This window comes from Ursus americanus, chromosome 23 (assembly GCF_024610735.1).
Source record: "Ursus americanus isolate L20-20 chromosome 23, mUrsAme1.1.p, whole genome shotgun sequence".
NCBI lineage: Eukaryota > Metazoa > Chordata > Mammalia > Carnivora > Ursidae > Ursus > Ursus americanus.
In genome coordinates this window covers 35,853,895-35,880,688 of record NC_142149.1, presented here as the reverse complement: position 1 = coordinate 35,880,688, position 26,794 = coordinate 35,853,895, and the positions used below count along the sequence as shown (strand labels likewise).

At 48.6% G+C, this 26,794-nt stretch overlaps 2 protein-coding genes across 2 annotated transcripts; both read right to left on the bottom strand.

Annotated features, from left to right (window-relative positions):
• Nucleotides 1-11,734, bottom strand: HEATR9 (HEAT repeat containing 9). The gene is made up of 15 exons (XM_045773217.2): nt 11,647-11,734; nt 10,735-10,784; nt 9,300-9,481; nt 8,918-9,044; nt 8,661-8,717; nt 8,420-8,476; nt 7,686-7,743; nt 7,185-7,315; nt 3,617-3,799; nt 3,122-3,214; nt 2,900-3,019; nt 1,745-1,818; nt 1,210-1,261; nt 695-781; nt 1-449 (listed from the first exon to the last, which is right to left on the bottom strand). The coding sequence occupies exons 1-15, from the start codon at nt 11,732-11,734 to the stop codon at nt 69-71; spliced, it is 1,740 nt and encodes a 579-aa protein (XP_045629173.2). The 3' UTR covers nt 1-68.
• A 1,529-nt stretch (nt 11,735-13,263) lies between these two features.
• CCL5 (C-C motif chemokine ligand 5) lies at nt 13,264-19,113 on the bottom strand. Its single transcript, XM_045773308.2, has 3 exons — nt 19,005-19,113; nt 17,479-17,590; nt 13,264-13,485 (listed from the first exon to the last, which is right to left on the bottom strand). Exons 1-3 carry the CDS (start codon nt 19,078-19,080, stop codon nt 13,398-13,400), a joined length of 276 nt encoding a protein of 91 aa, XP_045629264.1. The 5' UTR covers nt 19,081-19,113; the 3' UTR covers nt 13,264-13,397.
• Between the last annotated feature and the right edge of the window lie 7,681 nt (nt 19,114-26,794).

Genomic DNA, 26,794 nt, shown 5'->3' with positions numbered 1-26,794 from the left:
TTGTTTTCTCAGGGGAGCCTGAGAAGCAACCTCAGGGAGAGAGTGGGGACTTGGCCCGAAGAACTGACCTATTGGGAGGTTTTAGCTAGGATCTGGAGCTGCTTCCTGATCCTTGGCACCCAGGGCCCTGTGGCTGGTGCTTTGTGTTTTGGTTTAGAGAAACAGGGTGGGAAGGCAGAGGGCAGGTAAAAGGCAGAGCCTCTCTGGGCACTCAGGTTTTTCTGTTGGTCTGATGTGGCTGTGGACTTTGCAATAAACAAGGGGTTCAGCTGTGCAAGTTGAAAGTCTTGAATAGTTAACTCTTCTGGGTTCTCAGGCTCTTTCCGGAACCTTGTAGGCCCTTCCTCCTCATTAGTCTTAAGTGCTTCACACACAAAGAGAACCTTGTTCTTCAGCTTGTTTTGGATCCAGGGATCAATTGAGGCCAAGACAGTTAATGTTTCTTGTAGCTGCATTGAAACAAAGGTCCTATGGCTGGCTCACTTCAGGCTAAGCCTGGGAGCGGAGGGGGTGCCTCGGCGAGGGGGGTGCTCTGGCCACAGGCCACAGTGGCCCCAAGGAATGAAGTCAAGGGACAGTGTCTGAGGCTCATTTCCCCTTTCCTCCCTCCTGACAAAGAGCAAGTGGTGAGGATGGGTGGGAGAGGCTTAGAGGAGGGATACAGAAGTGGAAGAGGGGAGCGGGAATGCCTCACGCTGTTCTTCACAGCCTGGCTCTTTTCTGTGTCTAGCATATCCAGGAGCAAGTGGAACACCTGTGGGCTGCGGATCCCCAGGACGCCCTGGCAGAGGCAGAATGAGAGTGACTAAGTAGCCAGCCTAGGAAGATGCCCCATCTGTGCTCTTTTCCATTCTAGTCCCCCTCTGACGACTCTGTGGCCTGCAGAGAGGGGGCGTTATGGCTCCCCCGCTGAGGTATCCCTTTCTTTCCCTTTTGGGGCCACTGCATTGGGTTCCAGCGCATACTGTTCACCAGGAAGAGTCAAGACAATTCCTGCAGTATCTAAACAACGACTCTCATACCCATCTCCTGTTGGAGGTAGGTGCCTCCAATCCTGAAAAAGAGGTTACCCCTGAATTCCTGGTAGGGCTGGAATTCTAAAATAAGCCAGCAAACCTCCCCAAACTTTATAGCCTTTTCTGCCCCTGAGTAATTGTGCTCGGTTGCCTAATCCCCCTGCCATCAAGAGAGAAGCAGAGCTGGCCTTACCAAAGAGATGACTGCTTCCTGGCGTGCAGTGACATTTGAGTTCATCAGTTGCCTATGTAGAAGGGAGTAAGTGTGTTATCCAATTAGAGGGTAGGGGAGGAAGGCTGGTTGGTTGTTCTTGCAGCCCAGAGTGAGTCGGGCGTAAGGCCAATGAGAGATGCTAATTTCATCAGTTGCTCCCTCTTGTTACTTGGGTCAGGAAAGGGGCTAGGTAGGGAAAGGCAGGTACTGCAATTTGCCAGAAGGCACTGAATGACAATTAGGACACACGTCTGTCCAGAACTCTACCTTTTACAGATCCCTTTCACGTCCTCATCTTAATTTGGGCTCTTACATTTTATAGCAACCCTGAGTTGGTATTATCAGCCCCCTTTTACAGATAAAGAAAATCCTGGGGGTCAAAGAGTGACTTGGCCAGGGGCATGGGCAAGTGAGAAGTAAGACCTGGGATCTGAGTCTCAGCTCTCTCCGACTCTGTGCCCCTTTCCCACAGCCTAGGATTTGGCTCTGGCAGCTCCCAGCCTGAGCCACTCACGCCTCCACCAAGTTCATCATCGTAGGCTTCATCTTGAGGTCTTCCACAATTTCAGCCACAGCCTGCCTCATAGCCTGAAGAAGGATTAAGGAGGGACAACAGAGGAAAGGAATACGGAGTGTACCTTGAAGTGCTCACAAACCTTTACTGAATGTTGACCTTGTGCTACATAGGGTCCTTGCCTTGAACTCTTGGTCTGGTAGGGGAAGCAGACAAGTGAGTAGGCAGTCACCCTACTGTTGTAAGTGTTACGACTGAACTAACTATAGGGTGAACATAGGAGGGTCTCCTCAGTTCGGGTACCGGCAAGATTTGCTGGAAGAAGTGATGCCTCAGCTGAAGCCTGAAGGGTGAATGGCAGTTAACCAGTAGAGGGCTGGGGGTGGGGTGGGGCATGAGTGGAGAGCATGTACAAAAGCTTAGAGGCTTAGGGAACAGAAAATATTTCAGTTTAGCTAGGTGACCACACTGAGACTCTTCAAAGTGGGGCACTGAGGAATTACACTGGGATAACAGGTATAAATGAGGACACGGTCATTTTAAGCATAGCTGGTGTGTGGCCCTGAGCAGGAGTGGGGAGAGATGCAGCTAGAGAGGGAAGCAGGCCTTGGGTGGTGAAGGACAATGTAAAGCCTTCCTGAGGGCATTGGGGAGCTACTGAAAAGTTTTATGCAGAGGTGAGACAATCTGATTTACATTTTAGAAAAATGTCTTTAGAAGTGCTGTGGCTGGTTTTGTAATAAGCTACAAAAAGATGAAAGCAAAGGAGCACGGAGGAAGGCAGGGTTCATTCTGTTGGAGGTGATTTGGGAAAGGTTCCAATAGGAGGTGTTTGGACTGGCCTTGCAGGAGCAATCACTGTGACAGAAAGAAGGAGGGAGGAGTGAATAATAACATGAGGCAGTTTTGCACCTTGCAGAGGGACGAGGGATGACTCGGCATTTTTCGCTAAGAGAACTGCCTGACCAAAGGCAAGGTGGCTTGAAAACGTGGGCTGCATTAGGGGAACAGGGGAACAGGGAGTGCATTAGTGTCTTAGAGTGAATATGATACTTTATGGGCAGTGTGGTGGGAGCCAAGCTAGAGGAGGTCTTCAGAGAAGGGAGAGGAGGCGGGTTTGGGCTCCCTGGGCTTGGGACCTTTGGTCTCACTTACAAGGAAAGGTTCATTATATGTCTTCCTCCAGAGCAGGTCAAATGTGAATCCCTCCAGCCCTTGTGCCTGGATCTTTTCCAGCCCAATGGTCTTGAGCATCTGGGTGGCTTCAAAGCGGTGCTGAGAGCAGAGGTGGGAAGGTATGAAGGATAGACTCTTCCTTATCCCTCACCCTTGTGCTATGCTGGAGAAGGAAGGGTCCTAGGCAGTCTGAGAGCTTACCTCCAGGACACTAGAATAGCACAGCTGGTCTAGGATGGCCCTGGTGACTGTGGGTGTGTGTACATGCATCATCTTGACCAGCATCCTGAGTGCCTGTGGGAGGCAGGCAGGGTAGGGTGGGGTGTACAGGGCCAAGAGGCATCTGGATGTTCAGGTAGGCTTGAGGGCTGAGCCTAAAACTGGGGAACAGATCGGGTCCATTCTCCTGCCTCTTCACCTTTTGAGTGAGAACATAAGTTCATGTGTGCACATAGGTGCACATTTATAAATGAACACTCATACAAATCAAATATATACAGACACATGTACACTTAGGTCTATGTGACCCCATACTCATGCACATGCATATTCACAGACACACAGAAGGCTCCGCGGTGGTCCCCACTGAAGCTTCTTTTCTCTGGTTGAGTATGACGGCCCCGACAGTACCGAAGTCAGCACCAGCCTCTGGTTCCCCAGTGCTCCCCAGGGAGCCTAGCCTCCTGCCCCTCACACCTTCATCTGCTGGGTTTTGGACCCTTGGCTCAGGCACTGCAGCAAGAACTCTTGGGCCGTGTTGCTGCAGGGCCTCAGGAAACCCAAGCACAGGGCTGCCTCCACAGCTGCTTCGTTTGATGACTTATTTATCAGCATCTGCAGCACAGGTACCAACTTCTCTTCATCCCCGACTTGAGTCCTCTGAGGGAGACAAGAAGTGAAATGGGCAGGGGGCCTATGTCTTCAGCCAGGCTTTGTTAAGAGGGCAATTCACTGCTACTTCCAGAGCATTGTGCCTCCTCCCCAGAATAAATCTCATGTCCTCAGATTATTTTACCCACTTGCTCTTATTTTTGCTGTCCTCTACTTGCTCCTAGGTCTTAACTCCTCATTTCTGTATGACTTTATCTTGTGGATGGATGAATGTCACTCTCTTTAACACTTCTAATTCCTGACATTTAAAAAATATGTTATTTTATCCTACTCCTGTTCTCCAATAATCTTGTCCTTGTCCTCCATTCTGTGTCAGCCATTAATTTTCACAGAGAGGTTTTTATCATTATCCATCACTGTAACTTCTCCGTGACCTCCATTTCATGGACCCCACTCTCTGACCATCACCTCCTATCTTTCCAGCACCTCCCGATGCCAATAATTGTTGGACTCCATATGGATTAACAGTCCACTGAGCACCTTTTCATTGCTCCTCATTTTCTTCGCTCTCTACCCAGCTTAAACTCCATGGTCCTACTATAGTCACTTGCTTGCCTCACTGAACTCCTTTACCTCCTCTTGCCTCATTGTAGTCAGCTGTGCACTCATTCTGTGCCTGCATTTCCTGGAGAAAAGCACACAGTCGTGATGACTGATCTTGCTATATTTTTTATTTTTATTTATTTTTTAAAAAGATTTTATGTATTTATTTGACAGAGAGAGAGGCAGCGAGAGAGGGAACACAAGCAGGGGGAGTGGGAGAGGGAGAAGCAGGCTTCCTGCCGAGCAGGGAGCCCGATGCGGGGCTTGATCCCAGAACACTGGAATCATGACCTGAGCCAAAGGCAGATGCTTAATGACTGAGCCACCCACGCACCCCAGACTGATCTTGCTTTAAATGTGTGAGCACAAACCTTGTGTAGACCCTTAGTGCTATCTAGTAACCATACTGTTTTTCCCTGGGCAGTTCTTTTTCCTGCCCTCCTGATTCACACCCTGTCCTCTGGAACCTCCATTCCTCCGTTCTTAACTCTTAGCTGATGCCCTTGCTTCCTACCTTACTGAGCAAATACAAGCAACCGGAAAAGAAGTTCCAGAGGCACCTACCATCATTTCTGTCCAACACCTGCACCCATATGTTCTTCCCTCCACTTATTACTACAGACTCTGACCATATGTCTAAAGTCAGTCTTTCCACTTGTGTTAGAGCTCATCCCTTCTCACCTAATAACAACTTTCTTCTCTCTCCATAGTTATCATTTTTCTAACTACTGGACCATGGAAACATGCTATTATTTTTCTTTATTCTAAAATCCACTCCTGGTGCCAGCTACAGCCCTTGCCAGCAAAACTTGGAAAGTTGTCTGCTTTGCCATCTCTAATTTCTTTCCTCCCGTTCACTCTTAAACTCCTTCTGTCAGACCTACACCACTGTGACCCCACCAAAATTGTTCTTGAGATAATCAAGGATTCCTACATTGTTAATCTGTGTATCAGTTCTCAGTCCTTGTATTATTTGATGTCGTTGATTTGTTTCCTTTCTTTGATGTATGTTCTTCACTTGATTTTCAGAATACCACACTGTTGGGTTGTCTTCCTACCTAATGGCCAGCTGTCATTATTCACTGGTTCTTCTTCTTCTCCCTGAGCTCTTAATATTGGAATGAACCGAGACTTCATACTTGGTTCTTAGTGCTCTCATTTAATTGAATGACATTAAATGCTGTCTATATGGTTCAGACTTCGAAATTCAAAATTGTACAGCAGCTTTACCTGCTGTCTCCCTTCGAGGTCCAGTAGACGTCTCAAACATCACTTGTCCAAACCTGTACTTCTGATATTACCTCCAAACCTGTTCTACTTGTAGCTTTCTCCATCTTAGTTGGCTTCATCCTTGTTTCCTCACTGCCTTTTGTACCTCACAGTCAACCTGTCAAGAGTTTTACTAATCCCACTACAACTACTGTGCTCCGTGCCACCATTATATCTCACCAGGATTGCTTCAGTAGCCCTTAATTGGTCTTTCTGCTTCCACCTGATGCTCCACCCCCACCTCCCATCTTTTCTGTACAGCAGAGTGAACCTTTTGAAATGTAAGTTAGGTTATGTCATTGCTTTGTTCCTTACTTCATGCAGAGTAAAAGTCCAAGTACTTGAAGTTGTCCAGAAAGCAATGATGCAGTTAGTATGACCTAGTCTAGTAGATCTAGTTGATCTGGATCTAGTATAATTGAATTTCCTGTTAACTACTTTGACCTACCTCCATTTTCTGCTACTTTCTCTATTTCCACTCCACTGCAGCCACACTGGCCTCCTTGCTGTCCCTGGACCATGCCAACCACGCTCCTACCTTAGAGCCTTTGCACTGATTGGCCCTTCTGCCGGGAAGGCCTCTGCTCAGATCTCTGCAAGGCTAACACCTTCACCTTCTTCATATCTTTGCTCAAATGACACCTTCTAAATGAAGCCTTGCCTCCCTTCTGTGTTTAAAACTGCAGTCTAGTCCCATCCCCACTTGGCATTCCTTGATCATCCTTACCATGTTACCTAATTTTTCCTCTGCACTTGTCACCTCTAACATACTATATAATCAAGTTTACTATAATTGTATTCTCCCCAACTAGAAGGTAAGCTCCACAAGAGCAGGGGATCTTAGTCTGTTTGGTTCACTGATGTATCTTAAGGGTCTGGGACAGTGCCAGGCATGTGATAGCTATTTAGTATATATTTGTTGAGTAAATGGATGAATGATGACTCTGTTTCACACAGAGCAGTGATGGGGTCAAAGTAAGAGGGCCCTAAAAGGGAAAAAATTTGAGTAGTGTTGCAGACTCTCTTGATCCCTTTCCCTTCTTGAGAGAGGTTTTTTCTTTAGTAGGTTATTTTAGGGATGATAATGGTTACCATTTAAAAAGCATAGGCATTGAACGAGGTGCTTTACATACATTATCTCATTTAATCTTCTCAACAGTGCTATAATTACTGTCTATCTTATTTGTTTACTCCATTAATGAATTTTTATTGAAATATAGTTAACATACATTGTTGTGTTAGTATAGTTAGCGTACAGTGTTCTGTTAGTTTCTATTTAGTGATTTAGCAGTTCTGTACATTACTCAGTGCTCATCATGGTGAGTGTGACTACCTCCGTTTTGGAAATGAACAAACTGCGGCTCTGAAAGCCAGCTTTTCAGGGGTTTTTGACTCCTAAGTGGCCATGCCAGTGCTTCTATTCAGGGAAGCTGTTCCACAGGGAACTTTACAAGGACAGTGTCTTCTACCATCAAGGCTAGGAGCTAGGTTAACAACCCCAGCCAGCACCATCAATTACCTTGTCCTACCTGCCCCAGTTACTGACTCTCCTCCCAATCACCTTGTCTTTGGGGACAGCAGCCCAGGAGTTGAGAGCCACTCGTAGCCCTGTCAGAGAATCCATCCTTCGCCCCTCATTTTGCCCCTTCAACTGTGTGATGAGAACCTGGATCACGTGCTTATTCAGGTAACCTGGACAAGGGAAGGTCCTCAGGTCAGGGCAGAGCCTCAGGAACTGTTCCTCTCTGCCAGGATCCATTTGACTCCACTGTGCCCTCAAGACAGAAGTTCTAAGTACTGGGTCCCGAGGTGTTGCCCATCCTCCCAGGACGCTAATGCAGCTGGCTGAGCATGGCTGCAGTTCCAGGGGCCCGCCCCCTCTCTCCCGATCTCTTCTCCTTTTCACCCCACTTTCCTCTCTCTGCCCACAGTACCTAGGCTAGCTCCCAGATCCTGCCAAATGCTAGGTAGAAGTGGGTGTCCTTACTCAAAGGGGAAAGGGGCTGTACTGCTTCCTTTCTCACTTTCCCCCACTCCCCTCCCGGGGAGGGGACGTACTCACCCAGTATGGCCAGGCTTCGACAGGCCTCATACTTCACTTTCTCTGGACCAGTTTGGGCCTGATTTAAGAGGCAGGTGGTGGAGATATGTCATAAGATGATGGAATGTCAGAGTGTTAAGAATCATCTCAGCTTAACTTTTCATTTACAAGTGAGGAAACCGAGGCCTAGAGAGTGACCTGTCTACGCTTAAACACAGAGTACGGGCAGATGGTGCAAGGGAAGGAACACAACTTAGGAGTAAGACTTTTGTTCAGATCCCTATCTGGTATCTAGCAGCCCTGTGGCCTCGGGCCAGTCACTTGGCTCACTCTCAGAGCTTCCATTTTATCATTAGAAAAATGCAGATACTACTGCCTGTTCCCAATTCGTAAGATTTAAATGAGACTATAGATACGAACGCATATTCCCTATTATAAATTGGCATTTAAGCACGTGGCATTGATTCGGTTAAGGTGGAAAATGAACTCAGTCCCAGTTCTTTTCTGCTTTTCAGTTGAGGGTCTTTTCTGTTAGACAGAGAGGACCTCAGATTCCCCCAGCCCCATCAAGCTGCCCTTCAAGGACGCCAAGGGCGTGAGATGGGGCATGCCGCACACTGGCAACTCTCTCCTCACTGCATCCAGCCCAGCATCCTTGCACCCTGGCGAGCTTTGTCTGTGCCCCTGTGCCCATGCTCGACATATCTCAGACCCTGTATCCTCCTCTCGTGAGTTCCATGCAGCCCCAGACTCACCACCTGCTGTAGTGCCTCTATGACAAACTTGTCACTGATGCCCAGGCACCCCAGAGCCTGCAGGAATAGGGGTGGAAGAAAGGGAAGAGAGCTCGGACACCACCCCCATGAGTTACATCCTCTGGGCACAGCTGGAGTTTTGTCTTGGAATACCACTCCCCCTCCCCCATGCAGCTTTCTACTCCCCAGCTCAGCCAGCTCCTACCTGTGGCCATGCTCCACCACCTTTGCCACCTCTCACCTGTGCTGCATACAACTGCTCATGCTCTCTGGGAGATTCCAGGCTTTCTGTGAGTTCCTGCCCATTCAAGGGAGCCGGTGGAGAGAAAGGGATATAGTTGTAGGACTTCAAATGGAGAGGAGCTCATCCAACCCCTTTTCCTTTCCTCCCTCCGTTTTGTAGGCAGGGACTGAGGGCTGAAGGATAATGTGAGCCCAAGGTAAGGGCACCCACTGAAAGGGAGTCTCCCCATTCTCCCTCCTGTCGTGGTCCCTGACCTTTAATCTTTGCCACTTCAGGGGGTTCCCAGTAGGGTCTGAGGGCTTGGGTTCCATCTGAGATTTTACAGTCAACTTGCTGATAGGGAGATGGAATTTTTGGATGGGCGTGCTCTCTTTGAATTGCCTGTGTGAGAAATTGCACAGCAGCCTTGGTCCCCTTGTTCCCTCCCTCACACTTCACGAACTTTCCTCTGCACTTGGTCCTCAGCCAGCTCAGAGATGGGACCAGAGGAAGACAGATGCCCCTCCTCCTAGCCCAGGCTCCTCTCTCGGATCTGTTAGCTGGATTTGCCCCACCCCCATCCCACTTCTTCCTTCTCCTCCCTCTCTTTCCTAGAAGGTATGAAGGGTGTGGAGAATAGGGAGGGGCAGAGCACACCTAGGGGGATCTCTCATTTTCCGCAACATTTTCAGGGCCTCCCGTTCTTGTCGCTGATCATACAGAGTGTGCCAGTGTGTGTAGATCTCAGGCTTCTTGAAGTAGCAGTAAGGCACTGAATCTGGCTTGCTTGGGTGCTGCCTCCAGCACTCTGGACTTGGGGGAAACTCTTCCTTTGGCATCTGGGAGGTGTGAATGGCACAACAGTGGCAGGGAATATTCCTTAGCCAGGAAAAGGACCAGGATAAGAGGGAACTAGTTGAGAGGGACGCCCTTTAGTCCCTCATCTCAGCTAGACTCAGACCTCCTACCCATTGTGTGACTTGCACAAGTGACTTCACCCACCAAGATCTCAGTCTTCTCATCTGCAGAATGGAGCTTGTCCTTTCTGTACCCCTTGTTGTGAAGAACAAATGAGGTAAAGATTGTGAAGCCCTTGTTGATCTGTAAACCAATCTGAGTACACCGTTTGGTTATTTGAGGATCTCAAAGCACTTTGAAAAGGCCATCTGGGCAAGGAGATGAAAAGGCAAGGGGTGAGGGATATGTGGAGTGAAGAGGGGAAGAGACAGGCTACTGCCCCTTCCTTCATTCAGGCATGCAGCAGATACTCACCGAGCACCCGCTAAGTGCCAAGCACTGTGCTACGTGCTGGGGAGGCAGTTATCATCCCTGCCTTCATGGGACTCAACAGTTTAGTTGGAAAAGCAGGATTTTCTTAAACAATCTCTGTCTTAAACGGTCATGAAACTGCAGCTCTGATTGTAGTGGAGGGGCGTTGGTGGGTCAGGGGACTTTCTCTGCAGATTTGGCTAGAATTCACTCCTATCTCTTCTCCAGCCTTTGTCAGAGTCAGTTCTCTGAGCAACAAGGCAGGGCTTCAGCCAGTGGTTTTCAATGTGGAGATTGAAAAGATCATAGTAAAAGTTGTCAGGTGATGGCCATGGTTTCAGAAAGTGGAGCGTTGACTCACAATGAGTTGGGTTGTCAGATTTAGTGAAAACCAAGCAAATAAAAAACAGGCCATCCAGGTAAATTTAGATTTTAGGTATTGGATACCATATTTGGGACTTAATTATACAAAAAATTATTTATCTGAAATTCAAATTTAGTTGGGCATCCAGTATTCTATCTGGCAACTCTATGAGGATCCCTGTGTTAATGAAGAAAAATAACTCCTTATTAAGCACTGCCCGCATAGCTTGGGCCTTACAGATAGTATCTCATAGCAACCACAATGGAGCGGGACAGGGGTTGGCCAGTGACAGAGGACGCTCCTGAGGCTCAGGGAGGGGAAGTGACTTGTCCAAGGTCACACAGAATTAGCGGCAGCCCCGGGGATGAGTGTGAGGGTTCTTTGACCTGGCCTTAAAGGAAGGGGCAGTCTGCTCCCACCTCAACAAAGCCCCCTGGGGGCAAAAGTTAGGGGTCTTACCTGGTAGCAGGACAAGGGCAGGTGGACAGGAGCCATGACTTTTCTGAGTTCTGTGGTACAAATGGTGGGCTAAGAATCATCCATTCTCCCGGCATTCATTTATTCAGCATTTAATAAATGCTGCATGTTAGAATTATTTGGGGGAACTTTTAACCTGCCTTAGCCCTGCATCAGACTAATTGAAACTGATTCTCTGGGGATAGGGCCTAGGCCTTTCAGAAAGTTCCCCAGAGGATTCTAATGTGCAGCTGATGGTGAAAACTAGTGGTCTTGTTCAGTGGTTCTTAGATGTGAGTGTGTTGTAGGATCACCTGGAGAGCTTCTTAAAACCAATTTCTGGCACTCATCCTGAGTAGGGATTCAGTAGATCTGGGGTGGGGCTGGGGATTTGCTTTTCTAACAAGATACTGATGCTGTTTGTCCTGGGACCACACTTTGAGAACCATGGCTCTAGCTGATGAGACAGAATTGTTTACTAGTGATTAACAAAGGGAGACAAATGTGAAGATACAGGCACAGGTGGTCCAATGAGGCCCCTAACCTGGCTGGGAGGATCAGGAAATGTTTCCCAGAATCTCAGTCTTTAATCCACGTAGGGGTTAGCCAGATAGATAAAGGGGAAGAGCATTAGGCACAGGGAACAACTTCTTTCAAAGACTGGGAGGTGGGGAATTGGGTAGAGAGCAGGGTGCAGATGTGGGAGTGGAAGATGGGGAGAAAGATGTCCCATCTTTGAGGGTCCTGGAGACTTACCTTGAAGGCTGTGGAGAGCCACCAAGTGTCTGGTGGCCTGCCCTGACCCTTCCTGTGGATTTGCTGAACTCACCAGACCCCTGTCTTGGGAGAGGGAGCCAGGGAGCTTTTCTTTTCAGGCCCCACCTCTGACTCTGTTCCTGTCTATTCTAGCCTCACCTTTGGTCCTTTCTGGGTATTCCGGCCATGGGTACTTGAACATCGACCTGGAGATGTCAAAGATATCAGCTGATTTTTCATAGGCCATCCTCCTCTTCTCCTGGTGGGGCCAGAGGGAACCCAGGCAGGGCAATAAGGGCTTTTGGGAGCGTGGGGGCACAGTTGGGGGAAACCTGTCCTCTCTGGCACAAGGGGAACTGGTAAGGAGCTGGGACTTCTGCAGGTAGAAGCTTCTGAGTGTTGAGCAACCAGATCTCCTAGGTAAATGGAAGACTCCAGTTCCATTCTTGAGCCCCGCCCCCTCAGCCCCCACCCATGGCGTCTCCTGGCCTGTGGCCTTGAGCTAGTCACTTTACTTTTGGGAGCTTCAGTTTCCTCATCTTAAAAGTGGGAAAGTCATGCCTGTGTGGGAGCCAGAGGGGCTGTGGTGAGGCATGCATGGGAAAGAAAGTCAAAGCATTTGGTGAACTGTCAAGCACACATCAGCCCATGGGAGGGGCAGGGGTGGTTCTTAGGATTAGTCATCAGGAAAATGGCAGGAGCGGGAAAGCCCCTTTTAGACACACACCTCCCTCCTTGGCAGCAAGAGACTGAGCTCTTCTCTGTGTGGTGGGGAGCTGCTTTCCGTACCTCCTACTTTTGCATATGCTGTACCCGCTACCTGTCAGGCCTTCCCTACCTGCTAAACTCTTTCTCCAATCTTCCAGACTTCATTTAAATGTTATCTCATCTCTGACGTCTCTTTTCTCCCCCAGGCACCCTGCCTCACCTCCTTCGGTGGTGTCATTCCACCCCTCCCACCCCCCACTCCCACTCTCAATGGGACCACAACAGGTGCTTTTGAACAGTTGCTTCCCTTTATGTGTTTATCATATGTTTAATCTGCCTAAAGTTAAAGATTGTGGCTTGTGGCTCATTCACCTCTCTACTCTCCCCGCCAACCTCCCGTGCCTGGCATAGTGCCTGGCACACAGCAGTGAGCTCAATGTGGCAAGAAAACCTGGGCCATCAGGCCATCAGACTCAACATCACCAGTAAACCAACATGTACCCTGATGTGCTGCACTGAGAAACAGCATCACCCATGTGGTGTCCCTGCCAGAAATGTTTAACCTGAATCGAATTATGAGGAAACAACCAAGCAAATCCAAACTAGGGAACATTCTACAAAGATTTGATCTGAACTCCTAATAAAATACTTGAAGACACACAAAAAAGTCTGCTAAAGAACGCTAAAAAGACATGACAGTTAAATTCAATATGTAGCTCATTGCTTAATGCTTATGAGGAAGGAGGGTTCCCGAGGAGGAAAGCAAACCAGGAGCCAGCTTGGTAACTGCGTGGAGAGTTTTAATGGAAAGCTGATTTCTCACATTTGCCAGTCAGCCCTCCCCAGTGAGGGGCTGAGAGAGGAGCTGTGGCCACAGGACTTTACTGAAGGAGCCGTCTTCCTCCCTTCTTCGCCTCCAGAGGCAAGCTGACTTCCTTTCTGATCGCAGAGCCGGGGCCAAAAAGCCGAGGGGCCTGAAGCTCAGAGCCTAGAGACTTCGCTTGTACGAGGCAGAGCCTTAGGAGCTCTTGGCGGCTTTAGATGGAGGACGCTTTTACAGCTGCTGCTGGCTGGTGGAATCTGTGCCCTCCCAGGACAGGGTGGGAGTAGGGGCTTGAGGGGCATCTCCCAAGCTGGTTTAGGGCGCAAACAAGAAGCACTAGGGAAGTCTGCATGAGTTCAGGTTCAAGACGCCTTCCATCCTAACTCATCTCCAAAGAGTTGATGTGGTCCCGCACCCATTTCTTCTGTGGATCGGCACACACCTGGCGGTGCTTTCGGGTGACAAAGCTGTGGGACAAGAGGACGGTGAGACCTGGTGAGCACCCGGACAGCCAGTTTTGGGGATGAGGTGGACTGAGCCACAAAGGGGATGATGATGATGGTACTGGGGTGGGGCATTCTTGGAGCTCCATAAGGTTGGGTTTGTAGCTTTTAAGGAAAGGATATTTCCTCTTCTGTTGGGTAGTAGGGCTCCAAAGCAGATCTGTGTGCATTTTAACCCCCACACAAACCCGTGCAGCCTGGAGAGCTAAGGGCATATGGAGCCTGAGGAGTCCAGGTTTGAGCTGGTCAACCACTACTAGCCTTTTCTCAGTGCTTCTCGGTTTCGGACCCTGTGCTGGGTGCTCAAGATGCAGAGAAAAAGAGGTGTTTTCTAGGAACTGAGTCATGGTTCACTAAGTGAGAGATAAGAAGTGGTTAAAAAAAAAAAAAACAGGTGCGATTTGGTTTTAGATGATACAGTGCCTGGCACAGGGCAGACACTCAACGAATGAATACATCTGTGTGTGTGCGTGAATGACGACATTGAGTCTTGATTTCACCACTCATTAGTGGATTCACCTTGGCAAATCACTTAAGGCCTCTGAATCTATTTGTTTACCTCTTAAAGATAGATAGAAATAATTCCTACTTTGCACTGTTGTTGTGAGACTTAAATGAGATAGTATGGTGGAGTTTTGGAAAATACCACACATGTATTGTTATTGGAATGTTATGGGATTCTTCTTTAGGAGGGATCAGAGCAACATGATACCAAAGGTCCTGGTACTGGGCTTCGGTGCTCAGAGAGGTCAAAGGCACTGAGGTTTAGCTGTTGTCAGAGCACTTCTGCCAATTAACCCCGCCAGAACGTGGAGGCCTCTGGGAGGGAGAGGCCTGACCTCCACAGGTGTTGATAGCATGTGTTGGTGGTTTAAAAGCCTGTGGCGCACAGGCTCCATCCAGTTGCCTGCCTCACCTCTTTGCTGGAGGACGGTTCTATATGGGAGAGACCGTGGGCCTAGAGAGCAGTGCTGCCGATTAACTTGTTACTCTTGGGCCAGCCCTGTCTACTTGAACCTTTCCCCTTTTGGGTTCTTTAGGATGTTTTCCTGCACCTGTATGAGCCCAAATGTTTTCAGACAAAGTGAAGGCCTAGGTCGTCTGGTGAGAATGAGGATTTCTTGGTTTCTTTTCAGGTTCTCTCCTGGATAGTGTTTATTCTCAAGGAAGCTGCTTCCCCTTTTCTGAGACTCAGAGCCACTTGACCGTCTCTCTTTCTTCCATTCTAGTGTGCAGAGGAGAGAAAGGGAGCAGATGGAGTATTCTGGGCTCTCCTGCCTCCTAGTGTTTGTTTGCTTATTTGGGGTGGTGAGGGAGCTTCTAGACCTAAGCCCCTGCCCTTGTTCAGCCACGAGTCAGACAGGAAACCCTACAGACTTGCTATCCTCCCTCCTTGGCCCCCTCAGCCTGTGACCAGGAAGTCAAAAGGGCAGGAAACGAATATTTAGGGGTGAGGGTTTCTCAGGGTTCCATTTCCTCCTAAAGAATGTGAGACTGAGGAACAACCCCTCCTGGCTAAGTTTCTCTCCCTGCCCCCATTTTGGGGACCCCCCCCCTACTTGTCTGACTTCTCTCCTGCCTCTCTTCCTGACTCTTCTCCGGAGCAACCCCCTCCGCCTGACCCTTGAGAGCAGATGTTCTCAGAATTGCTGCCCTTTTCTGTGTTTTTCTCCCAAGTCTCTGGGCCTAGGTCAGGCACAGTGCAGGGGCTTAGTGGGTGTTTATTGAATGAGCTAGTGAATGAACTGCATTCCCTCAAGGTTTGTCACTTCTAAGTATATATTAGTACATTTGGAGAAGGAGGAGGAGAAGTTAACACTTATCGGGCACCAACTGTATGCCAGAATATATGCCAGTTTCATTTTTCATTTCATTGTTCTCTCTTTGACCCAGTGAAGGAAGTACTCTTTCACTCGACTTTGCAGATGAAGAAATGGAGGCTCAGAGAGGTTAACTGCTAGGTCCAAGCTCATGCAACTGCCAACTGGCACAGCTGGGATTCTGACAAAGGCTGACTAGCTCTGGAGCCAGTGCTCCCCAAGACTCTGCTAAAGATGACTGCTGTCCTCTCAGGGGACCCTTTCCTCCTATAAAAGAATGTCCTGTCTCTAGCCCCAACGCTGTTTCCTAGCTGCCAGCTCCTCTTCTCACTCTCCCTGCTGGACATTGCAAAGGGTTTTTGTGCTGGTACCTTGGCTCCTTCCTCTTTAAACAGCTCTTCCTTGAGACTTTGGGGTGAGGGGGTCCGCACTTCTCTAGCTGTCTGGTGTCACTTAACCCCCTCTCGTCCTTGCTCCTGACCTCACCTCACCTGCCGGGTCTTGCTGACTCCACCTGTGACAGTTTCCTACCCCCTCTCTCCTTCCCTTCCCCTTCAGGTCCTGTTTAGCCTCAATACCGCTCACATGGATAACCATACAGCCTCTTAACTGGACCTGACTTTCTAGGCTTTCCCTGTGCCAGCTCGTCTCCCTCGCTCTAACGCTTTTGCGTCATTGTGCTGACACTCAAGGTCCTCATTGCTTTTCTACACGGGGACGCTGCATCAATCAAAGGAGAGTCCTGGCAACATTTGCGCTGTCTCATGTACCCAGTCCCCCGGGTTTTTCTCAAACACCTTTTGCAGCAAACTTCCCTTCACCTCTGAGGCTGGATGTGCTCCCTCTCTCTTTTTGTGATGTTTTTTTACTCAGGGTTACTCTAGTCCTTCTGCATCTGTCTTTTCCTTGTATTAGATTGTGTGTGCCACGAGGGCAGGGATGGTGGTTTATTCATCTCTACCTGCCTGTAGCAGGTGCTCAAAGAAGGATTTTTTTTCTTTTGAAAAATATTTGTTTTCAGAGATCAAATCAGTAGTGCTAAATATTACCACTATACTTTGAAGGACTTACCAGAACAAAAGGCAATTCTGAATACCTATAGCTTTTCAAGTGTCACAGGAGCTTTTGGACTAAAAAAACTTAAACGTCTGCCTTCAGCTCAGGTCATGATCCCAGGGTTCTGGGATCGAGTCCCGCATCAGGCTCCCTGCTCAGTGAGGAGCCTGCTTCTCCCTCTGCCTGCCGCTCCCTACTTCTGCTCTCTCGGTCTCTCACAAATATAAATAAAATCTTAAAAAAAAAAAAAAAAACAACTTTGCCGTTATATAGGAAACTTCATGATTACCCCATTTTCACTCTTTAAGTCTATTATCTTAAATTTCTTAAGCAACTATCACTGTCGACCTTTCTGTATAGAAAGAGGAGGCTCCAAAGACTGGCTCTATCCCTCACTTACTGTGCGACCTTGGGCAAGTCACCCAAACTCTCTTGGTCTCAGATTCATTATCTGAAACATGGAGAGAATTACACACACCTGTAAGTGTTATGAAATTTGGGGATAATCCATGTAACACATTTGATACACAGGTACTTTCTAGGTGGTAGACTTAATTTTTTCAGATGTAATAGTTTGCATATTTAAAGGAGAATCTCATGTCATTATCTCTTCACCAATTGATAATTTTCTTTTAAATACACCTGACTTTAACTAGGGCTCTGACCTCTGACCCCCCCTCTTAGATCCTCTGAGGTTGTAGGTGGATTCAGTTGGCTGTGGGGTATGGGGGAATGTGGGGTTCTTAACTGAAGAGAAATGACTGTCGATCTTTCTCCATGGTGGGGCATTGTAGGTCATGTTAAAGTAAAGGTTACACTCCTAAAGATCAGAGACCTGACCCAGTCCGTCAGAGTGGGGAGAACTGCCCCGAGAACCCCTTGTCTAATCTTCTGTGTGATAGCGGGTGTGGGGGGTATCTGAAGCTACAGAGGGAGGAACTCTGGCTATTTAAGCAGCTGGAAGATGGGTAGGAGTGGATAGGGTACCCTCTTAGAGGGCTCCTGTGGGGGACTGGCTCTGGGACAAAAGGTGTCCCTTCCCCCCCCCCCCCGCCCCAAAGGTCCACACACTGGGACTCACACGACCGCTGGCATGGAGCACTTGCTGCTGGTGTAGAAATACTCCTGGATGTGGGTGAAGGGCAGTCGGCGGGAGATGTAGGCAAAGCAGCAGGGTGTGGTGTCCGAGGCATCTGGAGAAAGCAAGGAGACGCCTATATTCATTGCTGTTGCACACGGGGTATCGTGCTGGGTATGTTATCTTGGATAGACTGTTATCCTCCTTTGGCTGAAACTGAAGCTTAGAGAGGTAAAGTCACTTGGCTGTGGACACACAGTAGCAGAGTGGGGGATTCCAACAGAGGATTGAGAAGATCTTCGCAATCCTTCATCTAATCCTTGAACCTTGTTTGTATCCTTCCCTCTACACCATAACCCTTTGCCTTTGGTTCTGCAGATATGCTGGGCTTTCTCCTAGCTCGTCTTGGGCCCTTTGCCCTTATTCTTGCCCTCCCGGGATCCTCAGTGGATTCAGAGCTTTGTTTCTTTGAGACCTACAGTGGGTTGGAGGGAGGCTTCCAAAACTCAGACTTCATGGCTCAGCCTCAACCCCTAAGAGGGTCCTGAAGATGTGTATTACATCTGGGGAGCCTCTGGCTGAGGTGTGGTAAGTAGGGCTCTGAACAGAGAAGGACGACTTTTTGTTGGTCAGTTAATTCAAGATGACTTTGGAAAGTGTCAGTTGCTACTTCCCTGTAGAGTAGGAGTGTTTAAGAGCCAGAAAGAGCTGGCTTTGAACACCAGTTTCCCCACTTCCTAGCTGTGTGACCTCAGGCAAGTTACTTAACTCTTCTGGGCCTCTGTTTCCCCGTCTGTAAGTCAAGCTCAGCCACTCTAAGAGTAGTGGCAAGTATTAAATGACATGGTACACGCAGAGCAGTCAGCATAATACTTGATCCATACTAGGCTTTTAAAAAATCCTCTCCTGGGGCACCTGGATGGCTCAGTTGGTTAAGCGTCCCACTCTTGATCTCGGCTCAGGTCATGATCTCGGGGTGGTGGGATTGAGCCCTGCATCAGGCTCCGTGCTCAGTGGCAGTCTGCTGGAGATTTTCTCTTTCCCTCTCTCTCCAACCCTCCCCCACACTCTCTCCCCCTCTCTCTCTTTCAAATATATCTTAAAAAACTAAAATTAAAAAAATTAAAATCCTCTCCCAAGCCCCACTTTTTCCATCTATGAAATGGGAAGAATATGACTGTCTCAAGCTCAGAAGTTTCTTAGAAACTCTGCTGGTGATAGGCATGAGTTAGCTGTGTTTTGAGGTCAGTTCAGGCTGCCTCTGCCTGCTAACATCCCCAGCATTGGTCTGCACTCAGCATCTGAAGGGCCTGGGTGTAGATCCTGAGGACAGAAAAATTGAGCAGAGAGGTTCCCTGCCATGAAGTGGCTTAGAGCTCTCTCAGGGACAGCTGGACATCTGGGTAAAGCAATATAGGAATGTAAATCATTGGGTTCAGACAGCATAAATGCTGCAGCTGAAAGGGGGGCAAAGTCGGGATCAGGGTGAGGGTCTGGCCCCAGGCTGTGGTGGTCAGGACCTGACTTACATGGGGAGGCAGAGGCAGGAGCGCAGAAGGCGGCAGTGGCGAGGAGGACCGCAAAGGTGGCTGCGGAGACCTTCATGGTACCTGTCAGTGGAGGCTGCGTGAGAGCCACTGCAGGGATCCTCTGCCGCTGAGGCTGGCCCTTTATAGTCAGGTCAGTAGAAGGGGCGCCCCCCAAGGGGAGTTTCCAAAACAGCAGCCACGTACTGCTTGATATCATAAGTGAAATTACACAAAATGGAAAAGAAAACTGAAATAGCCTCCGGAAATTTGAGTCTCTTTCTCTCTCTCCTCCTCACCGCCTCTGATCCCGAGTGAGCTCATCGGTTCCCTCTTTGCCCTCCAGAAGGACTAATATAGGAACTGGTGGTGGAAAGCCTCTTCCTCCGCTGGCATCTTCAGCTTCCTCTTCTAGGGCAGGGGTGCTCAGCAGAGGTCAGGATCCTGCTTCCCTGGGGGCAGAGAGGGGCAGTTAGGATGGACCAGAAATAAACTGAGTGTTTATTTGGCTGCTTTCGAAGTTCTTGCTCATGCATTACAGATTCGTATTTCCCCTCTCACCCACGGAAGGGAGGGTTCTCTGACATAGAGCCCCCAAATGAGGCGAGAACACCCGCCCTGTGCTGCCAGCCACTATTCTAAAGGTTTTACAGGGCAACTCATTTACTATTATTATGTTCATTTTTCCCGTTTTACAGATGAAGAAATTCAGTAAATGCTGGGTTCCCATCTCATTTCTAACATCTTCTTGGATACAAAAGTTACAGAATTTGAAAGCTGCAGAGGACCCTAGGGATCATTTCTTCCATGTTCTTCAATTGCAGAGGAGGAAACTGAGGCCCAGAGAGCAGAAATGACTTGCTAAGAACACACAGCAAATGAACGATGGGATCAGAACCTGGGTGCCCTGGTAGTACTGAGTGCCCCATCCACTCAGTACTACCTACCGTGAAAATGTTTATGGTTGGGGACATCCTTTAACTGAACCCATGCTGTGGTCTTGATTAGAGACAAGGTCCTTACTCCATTCCAAAGACTTGGGTTCAGGAAATCATCCATTCCTACTTTTTTTTTTTTTTTAAAGATTTATTTATTTTTGAGAGAGAGAGAGCACGTGCACGCATGCGTGCGCGCGCGAGTGCGGGGGAGGGGAGAGGGAGAAGCAGACTCCCTACAGAGCAGGGAGCCCGATGTGACTCAATCCTAGGCCCCTGGGATCATGACTTCAGCCGAAGGCCGACGCTTAACTGACTGAGCCACCCAGGCGCCCTCTTCATCCATTCCTATTTGGATAATTCAGAATAGTGACAGTTTGGCCTGGGATGGGCTAAGGTTGACATCTGAATTATCTAAGAGAAAGTTGTCTATCGACAGTGACAAGAGCAAACACGTTTTTAAAAGGATGTAACTTTAAAAAAATTTAATCTTATACCAAAATAATTTTATTGCTAGCTCTTGTGACATACGTAACTTGGGGGCTGAGGGTGACTGAATCACCTAGAATGGGAAGACCTTATCTCGTTTCTCCTCACAGTGACTTTGAGGAAGGGTGGTTATTCTCATTTCACAGAAGAGGTCGTGAAGGTCCTCAGAGTCACATGGCTGATTAGTGGGATTGAACCGGAGTGCTTCTGATGACCAGGCTCAAGCCTTTTCCACTGAGTCACATCAGTCGGGCAGTTAACAGTTACTGCATCCTGTCTAGGTGACGGCTGCTGTTCTAAGCCTGTCCTAGGAAGCCTCTCCTCCCCGCCTCATGACTCATTCACCCATTTACAATTGAAACGCAATTTTGAAAACCATGGCCATTTCATTTAAAGAAACACATGGCAAGCACTTTTGAAACATTCATCTGTCCACACAAAAATGGTCTGCCTGTTTTAATTGTTCCCCTCACACAGTCCCCTTAGTTACCAAACGTGTGGGAGGCCGTGTAGCCTGGTGGCCAGGAGCAGGGGCTTTGGGGTTGTTCCCATTTATTAGACAGTCTTTGGCCAGATACCTAATCTCTCTAGCTTCAGTTCCCTCATCTGTAAATCAGGGGTAAGGACAATGGTCCTTTCCACAGCTGTTGAGACAATTAAGTTCCTATAAATGTATCCGTCTGTAAAGCTCTTAGTACAATGCCTGACGCATGTTAAGTACTTAATAATGTTAGCTATTATTATCACGTTATTATAATGGCAGTCCCTTTAGGGACATTCTATACTTTAGGCTTTTCAGCAGTCTAGATCAGACTCCCTATTAAATGGGTTAGTGAGCTTTATTACAAAAAGTGTTTGTTTTTAAGCAGACGGGTTGGTTGAGGCGGAGGTTAAGTGACTTGCTGAGGTCGCATAGCCTATAGTGGTAGAACTTGACATTGCACCCAAGCCTGTCTGGGTTCGTAGACTTTTTACCACACTGCATTGTTTCTAGAGAAATCCTGAGACTTCTGCTGAGGTTCAGTTTTTCCATGTGAGCTCTATTTCTGTTTCCTTTCTCTGATCTCAGTTTCCCTCTTTGAGGAAGAAAGCAAAGTATTTTCCTGGATGCCAACTATGCTGAGTTGGGACACTAGCTGAGGTAAGAAGTGATATGGACCAACATAATCCTCATCCTTAAACCCTGGCGAACCTTTCTGCTGTGTGTGCGTGTAAGTGGTAGTGGGAATAGGCGTAGGTAGGATGGTGGTGTTGCTGAGCAGGAATAGATAATGGGCATATCAGAAGTATGTTTCGTCCCTTTTGGTAGTTCCAGTGGATTGTGGGGACCAGAGAGGAGGAAGACCCTCACTGTAATTCCATTTCTACCACTCACTACCTCCTGTGCAAAATCCGGTCTGGACTCAAGGAGTTAATATATTCTCTGGTTCTAAGGTACTGATTCTGTGAGGAAATCAAAGTGCAGGTTCAATGAATGGCAACTGTCGTTATGATTCCCCCAGCATTTTATGTCCCTGAAAACAAGGGACACCTGTCTGTGTGACCCATGTACCGGTGGTTGAGAGGATCAAGGAGAGTAATGATTGTGAACGTACTTAGGAGACTGTAAGGTGAGGTACAAACATCATGAAGCCCTCTTTGCCCTTCCCCCACCTCCTGCCAGTGTGTTTGCTCTACACCCACTCAGTCAGCCTTTGTTCACCTGCAATCGATTCCTGTGACTGGCTGTGAGCCAGGCACTGTTGTAGGTGCTGTGGATGCCATGGTGAGCAAGTCAACCACCTGCCCCTTGGAGCACGTGTGTCCGTGTGTGTGTGTGTGTGTTTGTGTGTGTGGTGGGCAGAGAACTGGACAATAACAAGTAAAAATATCCTCCTTTATTGTGAGTCACCTTTGCACTGGTCTTGTCTTAACTCCCTGGACAAAGTAACAGCGTCTTATGGTTTTTCTTTTTTAGCTTCTTTTTGTATTCTTCCCCTGCTTTCCACCAAAATCTTGCACATGATAGATTGATAGATGCTAAATTCATGCTGGCTTAATCTGAATAACTTCTTACAGCGTCTTGAGTAATTACATGGGCTCTTTAGAGTTGGACTCCTAGGTTCGCACGTGGCTCTATTACTTATCAGTGCTGACCTCGAGCAGATTGCTCACCTTCTCTGGGCCTCAGTTTCATCTGTGAAGTGAAAGATTGCTTCCAACCTGTTTTGGGCAATGGAGCCCTTTAAGAATCTGGCGAGAGCTGTGATTGCTTTCCACAAACACGTGGAGGCCTACACAGACGCATGTAATTTTGTGTGTACGAAGTTCACAGACCCAGCAGGCTCATCGACAGGCCTCTTGCGTCCACAGGGCTGGTTGTCATCAGCAACCCCTCCTCCTGGATGTGAGTACATTCCTCGCTAGAGCTAGACACACACTCTTTCCAGCCCAGTGCAGGCCCTCCCTCGCCTTCCTGGCCCAGTTTCCCTTTTCCTCTTTCATTCCTTCCCTGAGCTCAGCTGGCTGCCTGCCCAGCCTCACACTGTGATGTTAGGAAACCGAAGGCAGGCAAGAAAGCAAAACCTCATTGCCTCTGGATTCCAAAGCTTTGCTTAGACCCGGAGTTCCCCTCACGATCGTGTGGGGAGCAGCTCTGTTTTTTCTGGCTGCTTTTAAAAAAGTGTCCAAAGCAGGGAAAGTCCCTCCATTCTCTAGGAATCCCAGTCTGGGCCCCAAGAGAACCCTGAGGCAAAGTCGTTTCCTCCTGAGGAGCCTTGATTTTCTCCATCTGCAAATTGGAGAGCTGCTCCCTGGCTGTGTCCCTCCACTGTCCTTGTTTACAAATATGAGTATTTCCCCCAGGAGCCAGCTAGCTGGTCTCACGCTCCTGTGTGCACAGGGCCCTGCCTGGGGTAGGTGCTCTGGCAGTGCCGTTGGAGGGTCTGTAGGGGCGGCAACCGGCGGGGGTGGGGGGAGGATTGCCCAGCTGGAGGCAGGATTCGAACCCCTATCCAGGACTCTTTCTGCTGCACCTTGCCTTGCCTTTTGGTCTGGTTTCATTCTATCCTACACTTCCCCCCCGCCCCATGCACCTCCTATGCATCACCAGGTCAGGGGTACTAACTGTGACAACTGTTTTATAGTTTCAACCACATTCAGGCTGGAGGGCTGCAGCTTGGCCTCCCCCCACGCTTCTCGCCTTCACCACACGGGACAGTGGCTGCGTACAGCCGCTTGTTTTCTGCAGCCTGTGGTGTGTTTGCTGATATGCTCACTGCCTCAGGTTACTGGAAGCATCACCACAGGATGCCTCGGGGATGGGGCAGCCCTGGGAGCGGGGCCCAGGGAGAAGCCTCCGTTCTTACAGGTTTGCTGAGTGACAGCCGGTCTCGGCTGCTCCTCCTTCTGAAGCTTTGGAGTCGTTTTTTGTTTTCGTTTCCCCAGCATGTTTGTCAGAAGCAGCCCCTTGCTTTGCGCCTACTCCCAGGACATAACCGACCCCTCTTTTCCACTGTCCCCCGACCCCGGGGGAAAGCCTGGTGAAGAAGAACAGACTTGGGGTGGCAATCAGACAGATCACTTCCTCTCTGTATGTCTTTGGACAAGTTATTAGCTATTCTACAACCTTGGTTTCCTCTCTGAAAATGGGGCAAAGAATACCCAGCACCGAGGATGCCTCAGAGGATTAAAAGGCAGTCAACTGCCCAGCACTATTCCCAGCACAAGAAAGATTCCCTTTCTTCCTCCAAATGTCCAGACTCCAGGGCTTCTCCACTCCATGTCTGCCCCCCACCCCCCGAGTGTTCAACTCAGCTCAGTGTTAACGGACATGGGGGTAGGCGAGGGGGAGTTGACGGTGTTTTCCATTAGCTCTTAGGCACTGTGCTGGACACTTAGGCATTATTTCACTTATTAGGAAGAAAACATGTAGAAAACGGTGATGACTCAGCTTGTCGTAAGCTTTCCCACCCTCCATGCCTCGGACTTCAGAGACTTGGCCTCTATGCTCTGTCCTTCCCTGGATTTCTCTCTCGCTCCAAGCTTGGCTGTGGAGTGACCTATGGTCCCCCCTTTTTCCTTCCTGGCTGTGCCCGCAGCCAGCATACAGACCCTTTTTCAAAGAGTTTCACAGACATGCTTTCAAAGGAAGTGACACAAGTTTTAGAATCTTACAGGACTCTTGTGGTTGTGGTCTGGATTCTGCCCCTTTTTTGAGTGGGCCTTGGGAAGCCCCTTCTTGCCCTGCATCCATTCTCAGGGATGGGGGTCCCCAGTCTCTTGCTTCTCCTCTATGCTGCTTCCCCAAACCTCTCCACCAGCCCCCTTAGCACAGAGGCCTGCAGAACATTCAGGTTACAATAGGGGCCTAAGAACTTCCTTGACGCATTGACATTTTTGAGGACCTCCAACCTGTGTGAGGAAGTCCCCTTGGGGAATTTTTTCCTCAAAATGGAATCTGGAAATTCTGCACTTTAGTCATTCCTCATAGAGACAGCTTTCATGAAGCAGTGAAAACAGCAAGGGACTGGGAATTAGGACCTGAGTTTTAGTCCCAGCCCAGCCTAAAACCTCGTTGTGAGATTTTAGGGAATCGCTTTCCCTTTGTGGGCCTCAGTTTCCTTATCTAGGAAATGGAAGTTTGACAGTATTATTTCTGAAGGCTTTCTCAGTCAAAAGGTACAAGACTAAAGGAGGACATTTGGGGGTAGGCATCCTGTTGCCCCTACAACCGGTTCACATCACTTCCCCTGCAGGCGAGGTTGAAGGGTCATCATGCCTCCTCTCCCACCCATCCTTCCAAGGCCTGGGACTCAACACTTAGTTCATCAAGTCCTTCCCCAGGCAGTGCTGCATTTATCCACATGCTCACCCCTCTACCCCTTTACTCCTCCACATTCTCATCTCCTTCCATTCCTCCACCCATCCATCTATTCATCCATTCATTCATCTCTGCATCTGTGCCATTTAAAAGTCATTGTAAGTGCAGAAAAGCACTTTGGCTCATGTAAGCGGGAAGGTAATATACTGGGGGTAAGGTCGAGTAGCCTGTAGAATGGATAAAGCATTGGAGAACCTGACTTGGAAAATGAGTAGTAAGAAACTAGGAAAGCTCTGGGTGTTTGAACAGCAGGTACTACCTGACAGTCTCATCAGGGTACCACTTTGGAAATAAATGTACTCCGGCCGTGCTTCCTACCCACATCCCTGTCTACTAAGGATTCACAGTCCTAGGGGAGAGAAGATGACCAGCCAAGCTTGTGTCATTTGCTTGCATCTTGGCTGGGAGAAGATAGAGCACTGATTTGCAGTATCACTGAGACTGTATATCCTGGGAGAGAAGTAATTCCATGAAAGGATGTCAAGGTGATATTTGGAAAGGGTAATGGATGCTGTGTAGGAAAAAAAATAATAAAACAAAAAAACCCCATAAAACATAAGTCTAAGAAACAAATTTAACCAATACTCCCCCCACCCATTCACGCATCCAACCACCCATCTGTTCTTTCAGCCAACTGAGCAATGCACCTTTGTTGAGCACCCGTCCTATTCCCCAGCTGTGCAAGGCACTTAGATATAGTGCAAAGCCACCCATCAGAAACACCCCAAGAGTGTCCTTAAAAGGATGTGTCTATGGAGCTGAAACAAAGATGAGGATTCGGGGAAAGGAATTTATGTATATCCATGTGTTGCAGGGTCCCAAAAAACATTGCTAGAGGACACAGTGACTCATTCTGGATGTGGGCAGATAAGGGATGGTTTTCGTGGGTGCCTCATGCACCAGGAGATTGCTTATCATGGGGGCAGAACAGTCTGTGGCCAGGTTAGACACCAGAAACCCTGGGTCCGCCTCTAGTCTCTGCTCCTCTGGAGCAGTGACGAATCATACCTCCTTTTCCTTGTCTATGAAATGGGAGGAATGAATGTAAGAATCCCTGCCTCGCCCAACCCAGAAAACTGCTGTGGAGGTAAAATGGGTTAATGGATGTGAAGGCACTTTCTAAGTACAGAGACAGAGCGCTGTTTTCACCATGCTTGCTTCTATTTTCAGAGTGACTGATGATACCACCCGCGACACACGTGTGACTCTCACTTCTTTCACGCCCTCACTGTCCACCACCGAGCAGTAACCATGGAGAGGGTTCGTTGAGTTTTTCAGTTCCTTAGGCTGGTGGATGAGTATCCACCCCGGAGAAGTGGAAGATCAAGGCTCCGTGGGCCCCAAGTAGGCTGGAAACAGCAGCTGGGTGAGTGTGTATGTGTGGGAACAGGTCCTGGTTCCCTGTGGGTGGGAATGAAATGACAAGTGGAAGCCCGCACCATGTGGGTGGCCCAGTTATTTTCAGCTCACAATAGGAGGGAGTGGGGTTCTCCAAGTTCTGGCCAAGT

What these genes read in the sequence shown, in the direction of transcription:
- HEATR9 (XM_045773217.2), bottom strand. Translation starts at nt 11,734, where the DNA reads ATGGCCTATGAAAAATCAGCTGATATCTTTGACATCTCCAGGTCGATG. An exon ending in TGCCCTTGTCCTGCTACCAG is followed by an intron (nt 9,482 to 10,734) that starts GTAAGACCCCTA and finishes CACACCTCCCAG; the next exon opens with ATGCCAAAGGAAGAGTTTCC. An exon ending in GCTATTCTAGTGTCCTGGAG is followed by an intron (nt 3,020 to 3,121) that starts GTAAGCTCTCAG and finishes CTCTGCTCTCAG; the next exon opens with CACCGCTTTGAAGCCACCCA.
- CCL5 (XM_045773308.2), bottom strand. Translation starts at nt 19,080, where the DNA reads ATGAAGGTCTCCGCAGCCACCTTTGCGGTCCTCCTCGCCACTGCCGCC. An exon ending in TCCTGCCTCTGCCTCCCCAT is followed by an intron (nt 17,591 to 19,004) that starts GTAAGTCAGGTC and finishes TGCTTTCTCCAG; the next exon opens with ATGCCTCGGACACCACACCC. An exon ending in TGCTCCATGCCAGCGGTCGT is followed by an intron (nt 13,486 to 17,478) that starts GTGAGTCCCAGT and finishes CTTGTCCCACAG; the next exon opens with CTTTGTCACCCGAAAGCACC.